Source organism: Macaca thibetana, chromosome 13 (genome assembly GCF_024542745.1).
Source record: "Macaca thibetana thibetana isolate TM-01 chromosome 13, ASM2454274v1, whole genome shotgun sequence".
Taxonomy (NCBI): Eukaryota; Metazoa; Chordata; class Mammalia; order Primates; family Cercopithecidae; genus Macaca; species Macaca thibetana.
The window spans coordinates 52,643,335-52,667,109 of NC_065590.1; the positions used below are offsets into that span (position 1 = coordinate 52,643,335).

Consider the following 23,775-nt stretch of genomic DNA (forward strand, 5'->3'; position numbering starts at 1 on the left):
CTCAGTTTCTTTTCTGGTTAATAGGATATCTGTTGTGGGTGGTGGTTGAAAATCTTGATGCTTGCTATACTGAAATTGTGAGTTCTTGTTAGCCACCATCATTCAGCCTGAATGTTCACTGTACACAGCAATATAGAAGGCATTAAGTAGCTCCAACTGAATAATGTTCACATTAACCAGAATTTTAAAAACTCTTTGTTGATAATATTTTATGGTTATATTGATCATCACATACATTTATTTCTAATTGCTGGTTCTTTTTAAAGAGTTTAATAACAAATTACTCAACTGTAGTAACAAATTATTCAGAGGATTTTATAATTCAACACAGACAACAGTATGTGAAAATAATTTTTAAATGGTTAACTTTATTTTATGTCTCGCCAAATAACATATGTCATATATGCTGTAATGTTCATTGAAATTAAAGATTCCATGAGACAAGTTTAAATTGTTCATACTAAATATTTTGTAATGACATTTTAATCTTAGCATACTACATTTTTGCTTGTTGAAAACATAGTTGAGTAAAATTATTTCAGTGTCAGACATTTTTAGTAACACAGTCGCTTAGCTTTCAGAACGGAAAGTTCCTTTTTCACCCTACTCTACTACTATTATTCTAGTATACATAGTCTTAAGAACATATAGTATCTATTGTGCAGTATAAGCATTACAATTTTTCTCTTCTATTAGTATCTAATACTAAAATTAGAGTATTCAAGTTTAGAGATGGTTTTTTCATTAGAAAAGTTTGTGCGGTCAATGCGAGAACTAGGGCTTCCAATCTTGCTCAGCCAGGACTTCCTACAAAAAACAGATAAATAAATCAAATTAGCATACAAAGTACACATGGATCAGCTAAAATGATCCCACAGTAGGTATTAATGGGAGTTTACCTTTACTAAGCAACTTTTTGCATATATGTGATATTTAAATTTGTTTACATTGTATATAGCACTCTAAGAATACCACAGAGTATAATGTATAATTAAATATGGACAAAGAAAATCTAATAAATTAAGCACAGTCAATTCCTGATGATTTTATATTAGGGTTATCCCCCGCCCCCCAAATTAAAACACTCCAAGGCCACTGTTACCTAGCTCTTATACTCAAAATGATCAAAATATTTTTATAAGGAGCTTAGTAATAAAAACAATTTACTATTGTTTCCTCATTACTCAGCACGTGGTAGATGTTTCATATATTTTTATATATGTAAATATATATATACACATATACACACACACATATATATGGTGAGAGAGATCCATACTAAAAGAATAAAGAAACATGATTTTCCAAACACATTAAGAAAAATTGCTCATCTACTTTTATCTATTCAAATACTGTTTCTTATCACAGATTAACAAAGCGATTGCATTAAAGGACAAGTTGAATGCTCTGAAATATTTTTCTGATTATTTAGTGCAATGGTTTATCTTATTAGTGATATCCATGTATTTAATTCATGCATTAGAGCACTTACCCAAGATGTTTCCTATATGGTTCGGGCCTATTATATATTGCTGATATCTCAGATAACACTGAGGACTTTCCAGAATCTTTCTTTTTTTTTTTTTTTTTTTTTTTTTTTTTAATTTATTTATTATTATTATACTTTAAGTTGTAGGGTACATGTGCATAACGTGCAGGTTTGTTACATATGTATACTTGTGCCTTGTTGCTGTGCTGCACCCATCAACTCGTCATTTACATCAGGTATAACTCCCAATGCAATCCCCCTCCCCCCTACCCCCTCCCCCCTCCCCCCTCCCCATGATAGGCCCCGGTGTGTGATGTTCCCCTTCCTGAGTCCGAGTGATCTCATTGTTCAGTTCCCACCTATGAGTGAGAACATGCGGTGTTTGGTTTTCTGTTCTTGTGATAGTTTGCTAAGAATGATGGTTTCCAGCTGCATCCATGTCCCTACAAAGGACACAAACTCATCCTTTTTGATGGCTGCATAGTATTCCATGGTGTATATGTGCCACATTTTCTTAATCCAATCTGTCACTGATGGACATTTGGGTTGATTCCAAGTCTTTGCTATTGTGAATAGTGCCGCAATAAACATACGTGTGCATGTGTCTTTATAGCAGCATAATTTATAATCCTTTGGGTATATACCCAGTAATGGGATGGCTGGGTCATATGGTACATCTAGTTCTAGATCCTTGAGGAATCGCCATACTGTTTTCCATAATGGTTGAACTAGTTTACAATCCCACCAACAGTGTAAAAGTGTTCCTATTTCTCCACATCCTCTCCAGCACCTGTTGTTTCCTGACTTTTTAATGATCGCCATTCTAACTGGTGTGAGATGGTATCTCATTGTGGTTTTGATTTGCATTTCTCTGATGGCCAGTGATGATGAGCATTTTTTCATGTGTCTGTTGGCTGTAAGAATCTTTCTACCTATTACTAATTAGTTGGGATGATAGATCTGTTGGGACTATGGGTTTATAAAATAGGGCTGTTTTATACAAATGATGGCTGTTATATCTGTTGCTGTTGTAGAAACATCCTATGAGTTTCCTCATATCCCCAAATTATTTCAGGTTGTGAAGCTAGGGCTGTATACAGCTATGCAGTATGATATGTGACAATCTTATATAACTTTAGATTTAAAATATTTTTTAGGTTAGCTGAAAATTCCTCTTAATCAGGCTATAGAAGAATTCCAATGATTCAAATTGCTATTGTGCTTTTTAACCCTTTATTTGGATCTTATTTGTGACAGTTTTACTGGCTGAGGTTAATTTAGACTTCTTTTTCTTTTCTTTAGCTCAGTCAGTTGAAATCTTTAAAATGAAAATTTCATGTGTTGAAGGAAAAACTCAGTTCTTATGAAAAGGAGCTGATAGCTTCAACTTTACTAGTCACATCTTCTTGAAACCTCCTAGAAAAGAGAGACCACAAATAATACTGAAACCTAAAATTTATTAAGCACTAACAACTTTTTTATTTGAGGGTGGGGGGACAGGATCTCACTTTGTCACCCAGGCTGGAGTGCAGTGGCATAATCATGGCTCACTGCAACCTTGACCTTCAGGGCTCAAGTAATCCTCCAGCCTCAGTCCCCCAGGTAGCTGGGACTACAGGCATGCATCACCACACCTGGCTAATTTTTTTGAATTTTAGTAGAGACAAGATCTCACTATGTTGCCTAGGCTGATCTCCTGGCCTCAAGCAATCCTCCCGCCTCAGCCTCCCAAAGTGCTGGAATGACAGGTGTAAGCCACTGCACCTGGCCAAGCACTAACAATTTGTTCGGCACTATGCTAAGTTCTTTACGTGTCTTTCATTCCACATATGAACCCTGTAAGTCATAGGCTATTATTGCCCCCAGTTATTGATGAGAAAAGAGAGACACTTAAGAGATAGTAACTTGCACAGGGTGGTTAGCAGAGTGGTTGTGAGGAGGATTCGGATTCTGAGTATATTTTGAAGATATAGTAAAAGTAGATTTGCTGACAGATTGAATGTGGGTGTGAGAAAAGGAGAGGAGTGAAGGATGACACCAGAGTTTTTGGTGTGAGTAACTAGTTGGATAGGGTTGTCATTTACTGAAATGGAGAGACTGTGAGAGGAGCAGATTTGGGGGAAGGGGAAGATCAGAGGCTCAGTTTTGGAATGTTACATTTGAGATGTCTGTTAGACATCCAAAGCGAGATGTTGAGTAGGCAGCTGGACCTACAAGTCTGGTTAGAGGAAATAAAATTTGGAATTTGTCAGCAGGTAGACAGTATTGAAAGCTATAAGATTGGCTGGGATCATCAAGAAAATGAATCTAGATAGAAAAGATAGGTCCAATGACTGTACTTTGGGGGTTCTCCAATGTTAAGTGCTCACGAAGCAGAGGAAGAACCAGAAAAGGAGGAGAATAAAGCATCCAGTGAGGCATGAGAAAAACTGGTGCCCAGGGAGCCCAATCAAGCCCTCAGGAAGTAGAGAGGGATCCACCAGGCCGATGCTGCTGGCAGGGCCAGTGAGGTGAGAAATGCGAACTGGCCATTGTGTTTAGCCACGTGGATGTCACCAGTGACCTTGGCAGGAGCAGTTGTGGTGGCATGAAAGCCATATTTGAATGGGCTCAAGAGAATGAGAAGGGAGAAAATGAAACCATGGAATCCGAGACTAGGACTACTGGGCATTGGAACTGCAATGACTAATCCACCTGAGCTGATAACTCAATGTATTGACCTAGTTGAGATACCTGCCTGTATCTTGTCCTTAACATCAGGGACTTCTTCCCCAGCCGAAAGTACGGCCTGGAGGAATCTATGCCACTGATGGGGCAGATGGTCATGGTGTTGGGAGGCTGGGCTCTGCTTCCCCTGGGGGAGGATGGCCACTTTGTGTCATGGCTTCATATATGCTTCCCCTATTGCTAGGAACCACTCTGCTTGATCTGCCTTCTCAGCTAGGAGTGTTCTGGTCACCTGTCACTTGGCAGGCCCTGAGACCTCACTCTCAAGTGGTGTTTTTGCAGTCAGCCTTTGGTAAGTGTGGCTCAGGTCTAAAGAGGGCAGAACTAAGAGTTATCCAAGCACTAAAATAGTCACAAAATTTCACAAAATTTATGGCTGATGAGAATGTGTGTGAAATATACATATATACGTGTATGTATACATATACAGACACATGTGTGTATGTATACATACATATAAAATCACTCACCCTTAGTGTCAGCGCCACCTAACAGTACTAGTTAATACAATTCAATAAATATTTAAGTAGGACTTTACGCAAGTCATTCTAGATGCTGGAGGGCATACATAGAGATTTAAAATGGAATTCCTTCCCTCAGTAACTTACATTCCAATAGAAGAGTCTGGAGAATAATAAAAATGGCCATAATGTTAAGGCAGAATATGATGGGCAGTGTGATTTATATTATACAAAGGGAGAAGCGAATTGGGGGGTTAACCTGGTCGAGGTTCTCACAGACATCTTGGTGACAGCAATGGCATTTGAGCTAAGTTTTAAAGAAGATATTAGTGTTTTTTCCCCAAATCTTAGAATGGGAAATGCCAATTTAAGCATGACAGAAAACCAAGAAGCATAGGAAAAATGTTGGTAATGTTAGCAAATTTTAAAAATTCAAAACACTTGAATGACTGGAAGAACGTCTTAAAGCCAAACAAACAGCAAACTGAAGAAACTTATTTGCAACTTTCTTACTATACAAACGGTACTTGAAAATATATGTATGGTATATGGTATATTACCAATATGTATGGCTGTGCAATAGAAAAATGTGCAAATAACACAAGCAAATGAAAGGGAAAGAAATATAAATAGCCAGTAAATAATATGTAAAAACATTCTTACTCATACGCATACTTTTTAAAAATACAAATAAAGCAAGAATAAGCCACCATCTGTCACTTATGGAATGGTAAGATTTAAAAACTTGATAACATCCAGTAGTGGCAGTTAGGGTGTAGTTAGGCAATGTAGAAAAGAGGCACTTTTCTACATTGGTGATGGGAGTGCAAATTTGTACAGCTTTTTGAAAGGGCAACTTGGTACTACCTAACAAATTATTAAATGTTCTCGTCTTACAAACATACTGTCATAAGGAGGGTACCCTGGGATTCAGGCTCTGAGATGATTAGCATGAAGTTAATCAGGGAGTGCTGTCAGGTTTAACAACTTGTGGAAGGCAAGGAAAGGAAAGGAGACAAGACTGGACTGAGGGAGAAGCTGGGCAATGATGCAATCTCAATGAAGACCTTGGCCAAGACTTAAGGAGCTCTGAAACTGAGAAGACCCTTCAGAGTTGTCTCAAGTTAAGGTGAGAGGACTGGTTTTTATATTCCCCACATTAACCCAGTCGTTAGAGGAGAGCTGCCCAGGGAAGAATACGTGAACTTTAGTGAGGTTACTTTCTTCTGCTGAGGCAATTCCTGAAGAAGGCTGATGGCTAAGGGCCATCTTCCAGCAGCACTCCTGGCATCTGGGGGACTGAATCCTTCAATCTTGAAAGGGAATCCGAGTGGTAGATCAGTGTCCTTTACACATACTCTCATAAGGAGCCAAAGAGAATGAATTAAAGATTCAAGCAAATGAGTGGTAATTGATGGAACAAGGCCCAGAGCAGTCAGAAGAAACAGGATCAAGAGATGAGTAGACTCATTTGGTATAGAAAAGAGGACACATTTTCTCTGTATGGAAGAGAAGACAGTAGATTTTAAAAACTGGAGAGCAATTTGGATAGGAAGAGGCATTCACATGAGATAGCTTCCATTTTCTCAGTGTGTGGGAGATAAGGTAATTTACTGAGAATAAGTGGGGTGGAGGAAGAGTTGAAGGATTGAATAAAGTGAAAAGGTGTAATAATCGCTAAAAGAGTTGACAAATGTTAAAGGAATTGTGAAAGAGCAATGAGGATCCTTAAAGTTAGTCTAGGTGACCAGAGACCTGCAAACACACCTGCCTGCAATGCAGTGTGCTTGTCAGATGCCTGTCCTGCAAGCAGGGTCCAAACCAGTGGGGCTTGGGATCAATGCCTGGGCCAGAGTTTTTTCAGTAGGGACAATCCATTTCAGAGGGCAGATTTAACAATTCAATCAGATGTTTCCTGGAGTGGGTGAAGGAGTGTGAGCCTCCCTATCCACCAATCTGCAATGGATTTCTCTTTCGCCCTACTGCTGAGCTGTGGTCTCAGGCTTTTTTTTTTTTTTTTTGAGACAGAGTCTTGCTCTGTCACCCAGGCTGGAGTGCTATGGTGCAATCTCGGCTCACTGCAATCTCCACATCCCAAGTTCAAGCAATTCTTCTGCCTCAGCCTCCTGAGTAGCTGGGATTACAAGCATGCGCCACCATGCCCAGCTAATTTTTGTATTTTTAGTAGAGACAGGGTTTCACTGTGTTGGTCAGGCTGGTCTCAAACTCCTGACCTCGTGATCTGCCCGTCTCGGCCTCCCAAAGTGCTGGGATTACAGGAGTGAGCCACCGCACCCAGTCGGTCTTAAGTTTTCTAGGGTGACCATTGCATCTGGGAGCCTCTGATGTTGGTATCTTGATATCTTTTCCCTTGGACTGGTCATATTCTCTAGGCAAGATACACCCTATTTCCTGCCTAGAAGCTATGCGTCTGGTTATATGTGCCCTGAGAATCTGGGAAGAAGGTTAAGGCCTCAATATGCAGGGATTAACTTTTGATAAATCCCTGTCTTCAGCACTGCATCATTTTCTTAACTGTGTCTATAAAAATGAAACTCTGGCTGGGTGTGGTGGCTCACACCTGTAATCCCAGCACTTTGGGAGGCTGAGGCAGGTGGATCAGTTGAGGTCAGGAGTTCAAGACCAGTCTGGACAACATGGTGAAACCCCATCTCTACTAAAAAATATAAAAATTAGCTGGGAATGGTGGTGTGCACCTTTAATTCCACCTACTCAGGAGACTGAGGCAAAAGAATCACTTGAATCTGGGAGGCAGAGGTTGCAATGAGCCGAGATCGCACCACTCCACTCCAGCCTAGGTGACAGAGTGAGTGAGACTGTCTCAAAACAAATGAACTCTGGCTTCTGCCTGAGCAGGCAGGGCAGCTGCTCTCCTGTTTGACATGGGGGACAACTGCTTAGTAAGCAGATTTGGTATCAGTACTCTTATTTTTAGCCCCACCTTCATGCCCACTTCCAGAGGCCTGAGCCTTGAGGGATTTCCACTGTGTTAACTGGACCATTTTTCTGCTTTGGAAGCCTGTAATGCTTACAATCAAATTTGCATTACCACCTGCTCATGTGTTTTCTAGTTTCCAAAGTTTTATTGCTGTAGCTTTATCTCCCATTATTTGTCCTTGTGGATGTTTTTAAGTGTTTTAAAAACCATTTTTACTGATATTTAAGTAGAGTTGAGGAGGGAGCAGAGGTAAATGCATGTGTTCAAAATATGCCATCTTTATATGAAAGTATGGCTTTATCCTTTATATTTAAATCTTTCATACATCTGGAATTATATGATTGCCTTATATGAAAAAGATGTCTTAATTTTGAATAGACATTTCCCCCAGCATCTTTTACTAAATAACTTATCCTTTTCTACAGATTCCAAATGTAACTGTTATCTTACACTAAATTTGTGCATATGCCTGAGTCTGTTTGTCAGCATTCTATTTGACCCCATTGACATGTTAATCCCTAAACCAGTACCAAACTATTCTAATTATTATAGTTTTAGAATATATTTTAATGTCCATTAGTCCCTATACCCTCACCTCATTATTCTTCTAGTTTTAAATGTCCTTTTTTGTGTCATACATTCTATCAGTATAATTTTATCCAATCCTTTCACATCCCCTTTTAAATCTAAAAATAATTTGAAGAGAAGTGGCAATTCTAACATTTGTCATCAAGAGTGAAAATTTTCTCCAGTTTTGCTCAAGTCTTTAAGTTTCTCACGAAAATTTTATAGTTTGTTTAATTCAGGTCCTGTGTATTTCTTGATAAATTTATACTCAGTTATATTTTTCTTGCTATTTTGAACAAGATGCTTTTTAATCATTATGCTTTTAAACAAGATACAGGAAAACTAGTGATGTCTTATATTGTAATCAGATGCCTTACTGAACTCCTTTAGTAGTATAATAGTTTTTCTCTTTCTTGGGGTTGCTAGGTAAACCACCCCATGTATTTTTCCTGAATTATTTTCCCCAAATTCATTCTGCTAGTTCATTTTACCACATTCGCTGGACTGCATAATTTTTTTGTTTGTTCATTTTTTGTTGTTGAGATGGGGGTCTCACTTTGTCACCCAGGTTGGAACTCAGTGGCACAATAATAGTGCACCATAATCTCGAACTCCTGAGCTTCAGCAATCCTCCCATCTCAGCCTCTCAAGTATCTGGGACTACAGGAATGAGCCACCATGCCTGGCTAGTTAAAAATTTGTGTGTGTGTGTAGAGATGGAGTCTCTGTATGTTGCCCAGGCTTGTCTTAAACTCCTGGCCTCAAGTGATCCTCCCACCTTGGTCTCCTAAAGTGTTAGGATTACAGGTGTGAGCCACTGCACTCAGCCACATAATTTCAAATCTCTTAGGCTATCCAGCCAGTTTGACTACTTGCGTTTCAGAAAATTTCTATAGTAAGTGTGCAAAGAAAGAAAGAAAAAACAGGAACAGTGTTCACCTACCCAAGGAGCCAACACAACCATAATACACTGCTCTGGTTCCAGCATATTTTACCTATAAGTTTAGTTTACTCAATAAATATTGAATGGATGGATGGGTAGGTGGATGAATTATATTTGCTTGAATGTCCCATTCAAGCAAGTGTTAATTGAAGTCTGGTATTTCTGCGATAAATCTGAATCAGTTTTGTGTGCATGTATCTTTCAGGTATTTCTATTTAAGAAGGGTGGTCCACTGATAAGCTTACACAAACAAAACAGAAGGTTCAACTAGTAAAAATGAAAGGATAATAATGTAAACTAGAAACTTCTGTTGATAGAAGTCAGGTTGTTTGATAACCACGTGTCCCACTTCACTCTAATATATTTTACATGCTTATGTAAAGGTTTTGAAAATGAAACTAATTTTTGTAAAGTCTAATTTTATTCCTTTACAAAAATCATGTTGCTTTTAATTATGAAGTAACAATATAAGAGGAGATTTCACTATGGATGCATTTTTTCTATGTTTGATGAGGATCATAGACAGTGGTGAGGACAATTTTTTATGGAATGGAAAAGGACAATGATCTTGGGTGTATTACTTTTAATTATCCCTCAGGCCACCTTTGCATTAAGAAATAAATAAAACACAGTGCTGATAAATGTTAAATGACCAAGGAAAAATCTATTTGTGTAATAAACTAACTGTGCTATATTTTTTGTTCCTATACAGGCAGTCACTAACTACTAGTCCCCTCAGGGTTTCCACAGCATTCTCATCCTTTAGTACAGATGGCACGTATTTAGCCATCAAATATAGTAAGCACCACACATTTTTTGCTTTGGAAGCCAGCAGAGAGGCCAGCTGTGGCCTTCTAAAATGCACTTAGGTTTCTACCGTTCTAGGGCCTCCTCTTTGACTGCCCCTATGTGAAAACGGCCCCACCCCTACTCTGTTGCGTGCATCCTGACAGTGATCACATTCTGTAATTGCTGTGTTTATGTCATTGTCTATGTGTTTATTATATGCCTCTTCCACAATATAATGCAAATTCTAAGAAGGTGGCAGGATCAGGCTGGGTGCCGTGGGTCATGCTGTAATTCTAGCACTTTGGGAAGCGGAAGCGGGCAGATCACTTGAGGCCAGGAATGCGAGACCATCCTGGCCAACATGGTGAAACTCTGTCTCTACTGAAAATACAAAAATTAGCCAGGCATGGGGGTGGGTGCCTGTAATCCCAGCTACTTGGGAGGCTGAGGTACGAGAATTGCTCGAACTGGGGAGGTGCAGGTTGCAGTGAGCCGAGACCACGCCACTGCACTCCAGCCTGGGTGACAGAGGGAGACTCTGTCTCACATACACACAGAAAGAAGGTGGCAGGATCGGTCTTACTATTAGATTCCCAACAGCTAGCGTGATGCCTGCTGATAGTGGGTACTCAATAAATACATATTCATAAATATGTACAATTATAGGTCAATTACAAATAAAATAAAACTTAAAAAAGAAACATCCCCCGACCCCGAAGAAATAAATGTATATTGAATGAATGAGCCTTTGTCATCTGCCTGCCTTCTTCAGGTCTATAGCTTCCATGCGTGGTAGGAGGGCGATTTCTAGGCACCTATACCGTCCACACACAGAAAGGAACCCTGAATGCTACTTTTTAACTCTTTGATTTTTATCTCACAAAAAACAAAACCCTCACTTTTTAAAATACTCTGCAAGTTAGAGAAATATTTGCTCTTATTACAGAAACTCATAAAATATTTTATTCATGGTAGTCCCTTCTGAAGAACACAAGCAATGACTATATTCTTGCTCTTAAAGGACATTGGAGACCTATGGATTCAGGGACCTAGTGACCAGAATAGAAGCAGGTGAACCAAGATTACTTGTGCAATTGGTTCATTTATCTGTGCCAGCCCCCAATATTATTGCATGTTTTTGTGCTTGTGAGTTTATTCATTACATAAATATACATGGTAACTGGCTTTACTCAGAGTTCAAGGTAATTCTTACAACACCACAAGAGGGCCAAGTCCATCCTGCAAGCCGAGTCACATGACATGCCATCAGCTTCTGTCAAGTCCAGTGCACAGCTGTATATGCTCAACTATATAGTATAAAAATCCTTAGACATTTTTTCTTAGTATCTCAAAGATGTACAAACATCTATTGTACTTATTGTATTAACTCAGGATATTTTACTCCTTTTTTTTTTTTTCTTTTTTTTAAGAGACAGGGTCTTACTTTGTCACCCAGGCTGAAATGCAGTGGTATGATCATGACTCACTCTGGCCTCAACCTCCTGGGCTCAGGGGATCTGCCCGCCTCAGCTTCCAGAGTAGCTGGGACTATAAATGTGTGCCACCACATCTGTGTAATTTAAAAAAAAATTTTTTTGTAGAGATGGGATCTCACTATGTTGCTCAGGCTGGTCTCAAACTCCTGGCCTTACTCACATCTCCCACCTCAGCCTCCCAAGAGCTGCAATTACAGGAGTGAGCCACCACGCCCAGCCTCAAGATTTTTAAAGAGGAGAATCCTTTCTTTCAACATAATCTTGCACAAAGGCTTCATACTTACAGTAGACAAGTTTTTCTCTGAAGCAAGGGAATGGTTGGGGCCATATGTGTGTACCCGTGTGTATGTCCACCTGCAGCTACCACCCCGCCTAGCCCTCTTGCTTCTCCAGTTGTACTGCAAGCACCTCTGAGGAATCCCAAGGGTTCTGAGGAACTCCATTTGAAAACTGCCCTATTAATCTAACACTAAGCAAAACTATAGTGGAGTGGAATATATGAAGAATTCACCCTGTGTAGAAATGGAAATCAACATAGGACTGTCTTTTCTATAATTCGAGTCAGTTAGTATTTCCTGTGTAGTAAGCTCCTGGGGTAATATTAAAAATTCCATTTAATATCCTTGTCTGAAACAGAGGTGAAATTAAAGCACTAGAAAGCTAACACTATCAATAATTCATAGTAGTTCTATTTCCTGGGACTAAAGGGGGGTGGCATAATCCTTTCAGATGTCTCTTCAGCACCAGTATGAAATGAAGACCACAGCAAGAAAGGAGACAGTGAAAGAAAAAAAAAAAGACAGATAATGAATTAAAAGCTAATGTGACACATGTTGGAAAATACTGAGTTGCCTGTCAATTTCAGGCTTTTAAACTAGCATTAATAATGGAAGGATAATGGATAATATATAAAATTTTTGCCATTCTCCTTTCTTTAACAAGTTTCCTTATTCAGTTACATGTGGGCAAATAATACCATAGACTCCTTTATTATCAAATGTTTTAATGTCTGAAATATTTGTCAGATATGTAGCCCACGATTAGTGAGTTCAGTGATTATCCAGGGAATCCTAGAGCATCCATAATTAACCTAAGACCCAGATTCCTCATGTTTAAAATGATGATACTGCTACTCAACCCACTAAACTATTGAAAGGATTAGAGAGAATGTATGTAAATCACTTAATGCAACATCTGGTCATTAATAACTATGATTACAGTGTAATTATTTTCTGCCTTTGCCAAAGATGGTAGACAGCCTGTTTAGCAAGCTCTGTGACCCTCAGAGTCACATACTTCCAGTGCATCTCCACTAGTAAGACCTGTTGGTCTTGGCAGAGGTGCTTCTCATCTTGCAGTGGAAAATGACCCATCATTCAACCTCTTCGGCTGGGTGAGAGTCTGGAAGAGCCACTGAGGTTTGAGCTATGCCCAGGATTCTGAGAACCAGTTAATTGAATCAAAGGGCCTGGGAGCAGAGACGGCAGAACAAGTGAGGGGATGACTATAACCTGTAACTTCCTTGCCGCACCACAGCTTCTAGGTCAACACAGTGACAGATATCCTCTTCTTTCTGTTTTATTTGGTGGAACAGAATAGGTGCCGGCACAGTGGTAATGGCTGGAAGTAGACTTTAGAGTCAGTGTGCTTAGGTGTGAGTCCAGCTACTACTTCCTGGTTGTGTTGGACAAGTTTCTTAAACTCTTAGTGCCTCATCTGTAAAATGAGGAGTATACTGCCTACCTCACAGAGAGTTGCTGTGAGGATTAAATAAAATAATCTGTAAAGTGTTTAACACTGTGTCAGGAAAACAGTAAATGTTCAATTTTAAGCTAATGTCAGGGTATAGTCAGGGTACAGTAGCAGGTAACTAAAACCACCTTAGCTACTTTAGAATGGAATTTAATATAGGGAATTAGGCACTTACAAAATAATTGGAAGAACTGGAATAAAAAATCTAGATTGGGCCTGTTGGAGCAACTCTGCAGAATTGACTGCTAAAGTATAAATGTTAAAACTGTGATTCTCATACAAGTATAAAATGACAAGTCACAAATATTTAATACACTAACTAATAAGGGAATCTGTAAGATGTTAAGTCCAGTTCAAAGGAGAATTCAGAGATACATACACAATCAAATGTTTAAATCAACTGGTTAATAGATGCAAAACTGGCGAAAATTCTACAGGACAGCACTGTCCGACTGAACCATAATGCAAGCCTCATCTGTAATTTAAATTTTCTAACAGTCATATTTTAAAAAGTAAAAATAGTTAAAATTAATTTTAATAATATATCTTTTATTAATTTAACCCACTCTATCCAAGATATAATTACTTGAAGATGTAATCTATATAATACATACAATTAATGAGATATTTTTACATACTTTTTCATATTGAGTCTTTGAAATATGGTAGATATTTTATACTTATAAGACATCTCAATTCAAACTTGCCACATTATAAGAGTTCAATAACTACATAGCTAGTAGCTTTATTATTAGACCACATAGCTTTAAGGCAGTAAAAATAATGTTTGGGATTATCTTTTCTTCAGGGCAAAAATCAATTTTATATCTACCAAAAATAAAATTTGTTTTGCTATGGATAAGAATTGTTTGTGGCTGGTCCTGCTGGTAATTTCAGCACTTTGGGAGTCCAAGGCAGGAGGATTGCTTGAGCCCAGGAGTTTGAGACCAGCCTGGGCAACAGAATGAGATCCTGTTTCTTTTACATTCAAATAAAATTAAAAAGTAAGAAACAAAACTATTTGGATTTCTATAGCTTGCTGCAAATAAATTTCTACCTTACAGAGTTGTAAAATAGTGTAGTTAATAGGAAGTCACCAGTGCACACCCCTGTAGAATTAGAAAATTCCTAAAGTTTCTACCAGACAATATTAGAATTCTCCTGGAAGACACTGCCGATCTCTATGATCTAATTTCAAGCCTTGGACAAGTTTTCCTGATAGGCCTATTAGGGGAATCAGGAGACTGCCAGGAAAAATATTGAGTTTATGAATATACTACCCTATCAGTCCAGGTATCAGGAAGGCACTACCAGAATTGTTGGCCCCAGAGCCACATGGGTAGATCCTCACACCAGCTAAATGGATGCCTCAGGCACTGCTGCCTCTCTGTCCACTGAACTCGGTTCCAAATTCAAATTTCACAGGAATACCTCTGATTAATAATGACTAAATCATATTTGAGACCCTTGCTGCAAAGGCAGTCAGGAAATGTAGCTCCTAGCTCTCCAGTGTCTGCAGTACATGAAAGATCCCAGAAGGAGTTTGGAATAGAGGTCGACCAAGCCAATATACCACATCTTCTGCAGCCATTATTCAGTTAAGAGCTTCATGAAATTCTTCACTCTGGGATTCAGAGGAATTATATTTTTTTGCTGGTCTGTATGGTGGCCACACTTATGTGGACCCTTTCTGATAGGGTTCTCAGCACTAGAACAGCATCCTGAGGAACACTAACATTGAAGGGTCAGGTGCAGAAGGAGAAGGCAACAGAGGACATGTAGAAGGCATGACCAGAGAAGAGGGAGATGATAGCCACCAGTGTGTGCTGTTAGGAAAACCCAAGGTATGAGGTATTTTAAGAAGGGAGCAGTCAGTGTCCAAACGCTGCTGGGACCCAGGTAAAATAACTGAAAAGTGCTTTGGGGACCTCAGCAAGCTCAGCTTTAGTGAAGTGGTGGGGGTGGAAGCTAGATTTGCATGGTTTTAGAGTGAGAGGGAAGTGAAGAATCAGAGACAGCAAGAATAGATCATCTTTCGAGCTGTCTGCCTGTGAAGGAGAGGAGAGAAAGCAGCTGTATACATCTTTATGGTTCTGTTCTTGGCAAGGCAAGCCTGCCTAGATTTTGAATTCAATGCCTTCCAATATTTACGAGTGCCTTTGTCTCAGAAGAGCAATATTTGAGGAAGATTGCTTTGACGCCCAGTCTGGGATGTTCTCTCTTCCAGTTATGTTAAAATCGACTCCTACGTGAAGGCAAATGAAAAATGAGTTGGCCAGAAACGCCTGCGTTTTCACCCTCACCCTGACCTCTCTACCTCCCGGCAAAAATGCTCCTAAACAAATTGAGTCGGGGCTGGGGGATGCCGTTATCTGATAGAGAACTACTAGATAATTTACTGCCAAACTGTGGCCCACTCATAGCAGAGGTCATTATTTTAGGCATCACTTAAGCTTTGTTCCTGGCTCTATTTTATGTCCCCACCCTTGTTTTTATCCCTTTTCCATTTTAAATGTACACGCTCTTGTTTAATACACGCTTACAAATCACTTTAAATCCTGCTGGGAACACAGCGAGGCACAAACATAAAAAACTGTGTGTTATCCCTGCTTGCTGATACTCTTTCTTTGATTTTATAATGGAAATAGTAGGGGTAGGGGAAGAGATTTATTTAAGGAGTTTTGCTTTACAGCGGACTTTGCTAGATACCTTTTCATTAAAGTGAGGCATGCAACGTTCTATGGTTATAAAAATCATGTCTTCAAGGCATCAGTCTCTGTGGCCATGGACTCGGGGACCAAGCCAGGCAGCCGGGGCCTCACCCGGGGAAGCTTCAGGCTGCATCGATCGCGGGGCGGCGGCGGCCGGGCACCCACCGGCTCCGACCTCTGTGCAGAGGGGAGAGTGCACGGCCTCAAAGGGAAATTCATAAAGCGTCACCCTGACAGGCCTGATTCAATTTGCGCACAACTGAGTCAAAAGAATAGTGCGAAGGTGAGATGGAAAGGCGGCCAACGACACAAGAACCGCTAGATGAAGAGATGTGCTAGATGGAAAAGGAGAAGCAAAAATTACATTTTAATGGAAAGACGACTGTTCGGCTGTGTGTTAGACGCTGGCGGTGTTGAGCATATTACATGTGGTTAACCCTGAAGATGGGGGCTCTCAGAATGCCTTGAAATATTTGACAAGAATCAAAAATAATGAAGCCCTTCTTTATGGACATGTCTCATCGTTAGGGAAATGGCTATCTTTTGAACCTCCCAGGATTGATTTTTTTTTTTTTTTTTTTTTTTTTTTTTTTTTTTTAGATTCTCTTATGTGACTCAGTTCATAGGAGGCTCATGATGGGAGGTAAGAATGCCATAGTAATGTTTTAGTTCATAGGTGGCTGCCTGTAAATGGCACTTTTATATGATAATATTTTCAATTTTTTTTGGCACAAATGTGTTAAATGCTCACAAAAATGCAGTCTGTTATGTAGACAGAGATGATCATAAAAAACGTTTTCCTTTTTGTACTCATAAAAATATGCCAGCATATTTTTTTTTTTTACAAAAATATAAAACAAAATAGAAGGTGAGGAAAAAACATGTATCTTCGTAACAATCACTGCAGGTTATAAAACAAAGTCATTGCTGAATCCCAATAAAGGTGTTTCTGCCTGGATTTTGAAAACTAAAATTGGGTATAGAATTGTCACCCTAGTAACAAAGAATTTAAACAGCGTGGGCCTGTTGCTTGACTTAAATCTGCTGTACTTTTCATAAATAAGTCTAAGTTACTAACAGCTTGGTGAATTTTTGACAAATAAGAGGACATCATCAATATATCTAAGTTGCCTATCTAGTGGGAGGTGACAAAGTAGAAAGAAGGAAGGATGAGAGGCTGAAAGGGAGAGGAGAGAAACATTTCATGGAAGAGGTTGAGAGACATGTAATTTGACTCTAAGGTGTGCTTAATTTTGCTGACACCATTAATGATCAAAGAATATCTAGCAAGCAGAATCAAAATGTAATTTAACTTCATTATATTATATCTCCTTCTTTTGAATTGAAAGCTACTTATATAATTGATAACTGTCATTCTTTAGTTTTCCAAATGACTTTTAGATGATGAGGTGGCTCTATCTTGGGATATAAACCCAAATTCACCAGAGTGATAATTTGGCTATGAATAGAATTAAAATCTGAGGTCACAGAAGTTCCAACCATGAAACTAAAGCTGGTAGGTGGGTCCTGCTGTGGAAGAAACTGGACTCCCTGAGATTGGGTCTAGAAAGTGCAGTTTGGACTTGGCAATCATCCAAATAAGGCCTCAACCATTGGGAGCCTCTTCTAATTACATACTATTTCCTGCTACAGCTAATGTACATCACAGAAAGAAAAAAACTAGTTAGCAGCTTCCTGTAGGATCCTAAAAGGCACTGTTAACATCAGAACATCGGTGGAGTTGCCAAAGCTCTTCACTGGTCAAGGAATTGATCCTAAAAGCTTTCTGTGGAATGATCAAGTTTAGGGGAACAAACACAAAATTTCATAGGAGATCAATTTATAAACTAGAATACCATGCATCATTTATAGTAGGCAAATATATCAGCCGTTTATAACCTAATTTTCCTTTTGAGGGAAATGCACTAATGAGACAATTACATTAGATTGTTCTTTGTCTAGCCTAGGTGAAACTTGGCCTAGAGAATATATATTATTAGAGTATCCTTTTCCCCAGGAAGCACTGAAGAAACAGCAATATGGCCCACCTTCTTAAAAACTACAGCACCCACTGCTTTTCACTTAACAAATCACTACCTTAGACAAGTTAATGAGGCTATAGTTTTCTTTTTAGTTGCTTTGTTCCTATACGGAGGATATTCCTTGGTCACCTCCATTATGCTGAAACACATTCCATTCAGTCTGTTTCTAGGGTAAAGAAATGGGAAAGCCTATCACTTCATCGTACTATCTTCACAGACCGCATCTTAGGCAGCTTGCTGTGAAACAGGTGGTTTTGTTTCCATTTTGGAAGGCAACAGGTCTGATATTTTCCCTGGATAGAGGCAAGGTGAAGGGAACAAAGCCCTCTCTAAACTGTGGCTACACGAGTGGCAGGCAAGTGCAAGAATGCCCCTTTCCCACAGAGGGAATTAACCCATAGGGAATGACTGAAAGGGTCATTATGTTCTCCAAGACAATCAAGGAAGCAGCATAGAGAGTCAACATGCTGATTAGGGAATGTTCCCATTACTATGAGTGCTGTTCAAACTACCTTCACACCTAGAGATAACAAACACTGTTTATCCTGCTTAAAGTCTGCAAATTGGGCAGGGATCAACAGGGAAAGCTTGTCTCTGCCACACTTGCCAAGAGCAGCTCTGAGGCTGAGGAATAACTGGAATCACTTACAAGTCTGGCAGGTGATGCTGGGAAAACTCAGTCAGCTGGGTTCTGCAACTGCTCCAGTTCCTCAGTCGTCTCCCTCTATCCCTACATGACCTCTTCAGCATGATGGCTTCAGAGTAGCCAGACATTTTGTGTGTTGTCACAGGGCTCCAAAGGCATCTCCAGTAGGGCCAGGCAGAAACTGTACTGCCTGCTCTAACCTAGTCTTGGAAGACACTCAGTGTCACCTCTACCACATTCTATGAGCTTGATGTCACTCACTAAGACTGGCCCATGTTCAAGGGGAGGGAAATTAGATCCCACCTACTGTGGTCTGAATGTATCCCCCAAATTTCATATGTTAAAATTTAATTGCCAGTGTGATAGTATTAAGAGGTAAGGCACTTAGGAGGTAATTAAGTCATGAGGGGGAGCCCTTATGGATGGGATTAGCCACTTATAAAAAGGGCCTGAAGGAGTAAGTCTGTTCCTTCCATTCCTTCCATCTCTTCTGCTAAGAGGTGATAGAGTTAGCCCCCTCTGGAGTAAACAGTGTTCAAGATGCCACCTTGGAAGAAGAGATCAGGCCATTATCAGACACTGAACCTGCCAGCACTTTGATCTCGGACATCCAAGCCTCCAGAACTGTGGGAAATAAGTTTCTTTATACATTACCCAGTCTAAGCTATTTTGCTATAGCAGCACAAATGGACTCACCTTTAGTGAGAATAGTGTCAAAAAATTGGGAAATGTGTTTTTTAAATCACCAGGGTAATTTTATATAGTTAAATAATTATGTGATAGTATACTATTTATTTACTAAGTCATTCATTCACAAATACTTATGGAGCTTTTGCCATATACTGAACGAACATGGCTTTTTAAAGTTAAAAAATTCTAGATATTGTAGCCTGAGAAAACTCACATTTGGATAGGATTTTATGTATTGAGAAGGTTGTGTTTTGTTTTAGGCCTGTCTTTGAAAGTGTTCGAACCAGCACAAAATGTCAGATGAGGACAAATCCATTTAGAGAGGAGTATAATCTAAACAGTATAAACGGACTTTTATTAGAATTCATTTAAAACCTGAGAAAATGGAAGTATAAATCTTTAATCAGTACAATTATATTCTAGAAAAGTTATCTGTTGAGCAAAATACTATAAAAACAGATAATTTTTTCTACTAATTTTATATTTTCAGTTGCCTGGTATGTGAAAGCAGGATTGTTCTCTGATAGACATAGATAACTGTATTAGGGTTAGATTTAGCTTTGAAGCACAGTAATAGTGGCTTGAAGAAAGTAGTTTACAGAGAGTCCCTGAGTTAGAATGGTTCAACTCACAATTTTTCGACTTTCTGGTGGTGCTAGCGTGATAAGCATTTAGTAGAAATCTTGTTTCAAATGTTGAATTTTGATCTTTTTCCAGGCTAGCAATATGCATTGATATTCTCTCACAATGTTGGGCAGCAGCAGCAAACCACAGCTCCCAGATCATGAGGGTAAACAATGGATACTCTACAGTGTACTGCATTGCCAAAAAGTGTAGCCCAACTGTAGGGTTGGTCTTGAATGCCTGGTCCCAAGAAATCCTCCCACCTTGGCCTCCCAAAGTGCTGGGATTATAGGTGTAAGCCACTTCGTCTGGCCCTGAGCACATTTAAGGTAGGCTAGGCTAAGCTATGGCATTCAGTAGGTTAGGTGTATTAAATGCATTTCTGACTTACAGTATTTTCAACTTACAATGGGTTTATTGGTACGTAACCCTATCATAAGTCGAGAAGCATCTGTATTCCTTTATCATATAAAAGAAGCCTGAAGGTGGGCAGTCCAGAACGGGTATGACAGCTTCATACCTTCAGAGACCTTTCCAACTCACCACTCCATGATTTCTAGGATGTTATCCTCCATTCTCATCACCCAAGATGGATGCTAAAGTTCCAGTCATCACATCTGTGTTCCAGGCAGCAGGATAGAAGAAGGCAAAGAGGAGGAAAATGATGTATGTTTGCAGTATGTTAAAAAGGTTTTCTAGCAGCCGCCACACAATACTTGTGATTACATCTCATTGGCCAGAACTCAGCTGCAAAAGAGACTGAAATGTTGTCAATGTAGGCCTTATTCTGAGTGGCTATGTGCCCAGTAAAATCCCATGTATTACAATAGAAGAAGGAGAGGATGATTACCGGAGGACAGCTAGCAGTCTCAGCCACAGGATGGAAATTGAATGCTCTGTTTTGGGCACGATAAGCATGAGATGCTTTTTAGACACCCATTAACAACAGAATTTAGGGGAGAGATTGAAACTGGAATTGTAAATTGGGAACTGATTATAGAAGATATTTAATGCCACAGGGCTAGATGGCAATACCTGGGAATAAATGGAAACAGAAAAGAAGTGGTCAGCAAGAGGAGCATCCCGCAGAATAGGCTGAGAAGATGCAGCGAATGAGGCAGAAGGAAAGCCAGGAGACCATGGTATCCTACAAACCCAGGGCTATCATCTGAATGTTTGTGTCCTCCCAAAATTTGTATGTTGAAACCTAATTCCTAATACGTTGGTATTAAGAGATAGGGCCTTTGGGAGATGGCAAGCTCATGAGGATTCCAATGGGACCAGTACCCTTAGAAAAGAGGGCCCAAGTGAGTTTGTCAGCCCCTTCCACCTATGAAGGCACAGCTAGAAGGCAAAATCTTTGAAGCAGAGCAGAGCTGTCACCAGACACTGAATCTGCTAGTGCCTTGATCTTGAACTTCCCAGCCTCCAGACCTGTGAGCAGTAAATTTATGTTGTTATAAATTACCCAGTTTACAGTATTCTGTTATAGCAGCCTGAAGAAACTAAGATGCTCAGCAAAGAAGGTGTTTCAAGAAGGGAGTCTCAACAGTCTCATGGGCTGCTGAATGTTTAAGTAACACAGGCCAGAGAACCAATGACTGGATTTGGCAAGTTAAAAGTCAAGGACACTAATTGAATCTGGTTACAATGGAGAGGTAGAAAGTAAAGCCCGCTGGGAGGGAATGAAGAGAAAAATAGGTGGGTGAGAAAGTAGAAACAGTCAACATAGCTTTATCAAGGAGATGTGCTGGAGGGCTGGAGATGATCTAGCTCTAGAGAATACCTTTTAAAAAACAATTGTAGATGCAAGAGCATATTTGTGTGCCTATGGGAATGATGGGATAAAAAAGGAAAAGGTGGTGATGTGGAAGAGAGAAAAAATAGAAGTAGCAAACCAGGATCCAGGGTACAACTGAGTCACAAGAAAAGTGTACGAAAAGGAGTGACACAGAGACACACAGGGTTTAGACAGGAGAATGAAATAGGAGATAAGAATTAGACGAAGTTTTTTCTTCTTATTTTAAGAAGAAATACTAGATGAATAGATTCTAGCAGTGGAATTGAGGGGTAGCAAATGCTCAAAAGACAAAGAGGATTCTCTTGAGGGCCAGCTCAGATAGACTGGTGGTGGATGCCTGGGGCTGTATGTTGAGGAGACGAGTGAAACTTTGTCCAGGCTCCATGGGAGAAAGTGCAGTGATCAGTGACGTGTCCCCCAATATTCTGACCTGAATCGTTTATGGAGCCTGCTTTGGCCTACAAGCATGTGGATGCTTTTTATGAGTCTGGCTTTGGCTTTTAGTCATATGATTTTTTTTTTTTTTTACAAAGTTTAAATCACGTTATAAGAACTGTTATAATCTTTTCCACTTAATATAAAGATAGTTGTCGCTCAGGCTGGAGTGCAGTGGCATGATCTTGGCTCACTGCAACCTCTGCCTCCAGGGTTCAATCAATTCTCCTGCCTCAGCCTCCCACGTAGTTGGGATTACAGGTGTGCACCACCACACCTGGCTAATATTGTATTTTTAGTAGAGACAGGGTTTCACCATGTTGGCCAGGCTGGTCTTGAACTCCTGACTTCAGGTGATCCACTTGACTTGGCCTCCCAAAGTGCTAGGATTACAGGCATGAGCCAGTGCACCAGGACAAAGATAGTTTTTTAATGTTAGATCAGTATCTACATTCTATATCATCATTTAAAATGCTTCTTAAGTCTTCCATTGTATGGGTAGACTCCGTTGTACTTAATCAACTTCCTATTGTTGGAAATTCAAGTTGTTCTAATTGTTAATTAATTATAAATGTTAAAATATACTTATATATTTACTTGTAAAACTCCTAATATATTACATCTACTTTATGATCTAGAAGGCACTCTGAAGTCATGGTTTAAAACCATGGGCTGTTGAGTCAGAGCCAGACCTCTGGGATTCTAAATCTGAGTCTCAGTGTCTTCATCTGAGTAAAATGGGTTTAATAACATTTCTACCTTACAGGAGTGTTGTGAAGATGAAAGGAGTTAATATATGTAAAGCTCTACACACAGTCTTGAGGCATGGAAAGCATGCAACAAAAGCTAGCTCGTACAACTGAAGGGGCTCATGTCTACCCATCTCTGCCCTCAATGCTCAGCCCAGGGGTTGAAAAGGTGTTCAATGAATTGCTTGTTGAATGAGTGATTTGTATAAGATCTTGGTAACAATATTAAAAGGTTATAATCCTAGTCACAGGGATAGGTCTAAATTAGAACTCTTTAATCAAAATCTTGAGGCAAGATATTCATATCTAACAGGAATTGTATATGTATGATAATTGGGGTAAGTTTCATCTTTTTATTTTCAATCATTTGTGCAGTAGGATAAAGCCCAAAATGTGTCATAAATCACTGAATTGAAAACACCACTGTGCAAAATATAAAAAAGATTTCAAATCAACCATGCTGTCATCTTTAATTTGCGAACTTTAGAAATAATTATTTTTATTCTTTAAATTATTAACTAAAACAATATTTGATCATTGTAAAACTTCAAACAGGATATACAGGAAGCAGGAAGTGAAAGTTCTCCTTTTTCATCTCCCAGCCCCACTCTTAGATATGGCCACTCTTTGAAGATGTATTCTTTCACACCTTTCCTGTGCATATACAAGTATACACATAGCTACCTGTGAATATGTCCATACAGAGGATAATCAGCATTTAATTATAAGTCACACAGTTCTACTTTCATATTTAAGGGAAAAAAAACTTGTAAACAATTTCCATCAGAAAAGATTGTCACTAGTCTGGTGTTTTTATCCATTAAATCTTTGTTTCTAGTGATTTCCCCAGGAGTAAGTGGTTCATTGTAGTTGGCTAACCATGTAAGAGTAAGC

The 23,775-nt window shown here is 39.4% G+C and overlaps 1 protein-coding gene across 1 annotated transcript in view; it reads right to left on the reverse strand.

Moving 5' to 3' along the window:
- Positions 1-348: 348 nt before the first annotated feature.
- Positions 349-23,775, reverse strand: part of ACYP2 (acylphosphatase 2) — a 914,175-nt gene continuing 890,748 nt past the window's right edge. Inside the window, exon 5 of the mRNA XM_050753771.1 lies at positions 349-807. Coding sequence (XP_050609728.1) covers positions 693-807 — 115 coding nt within the window. The 3' untranslated portion in view covers positions 349-692. The remainder of the gene's footprint in view (positions 808-23,775) is intronic.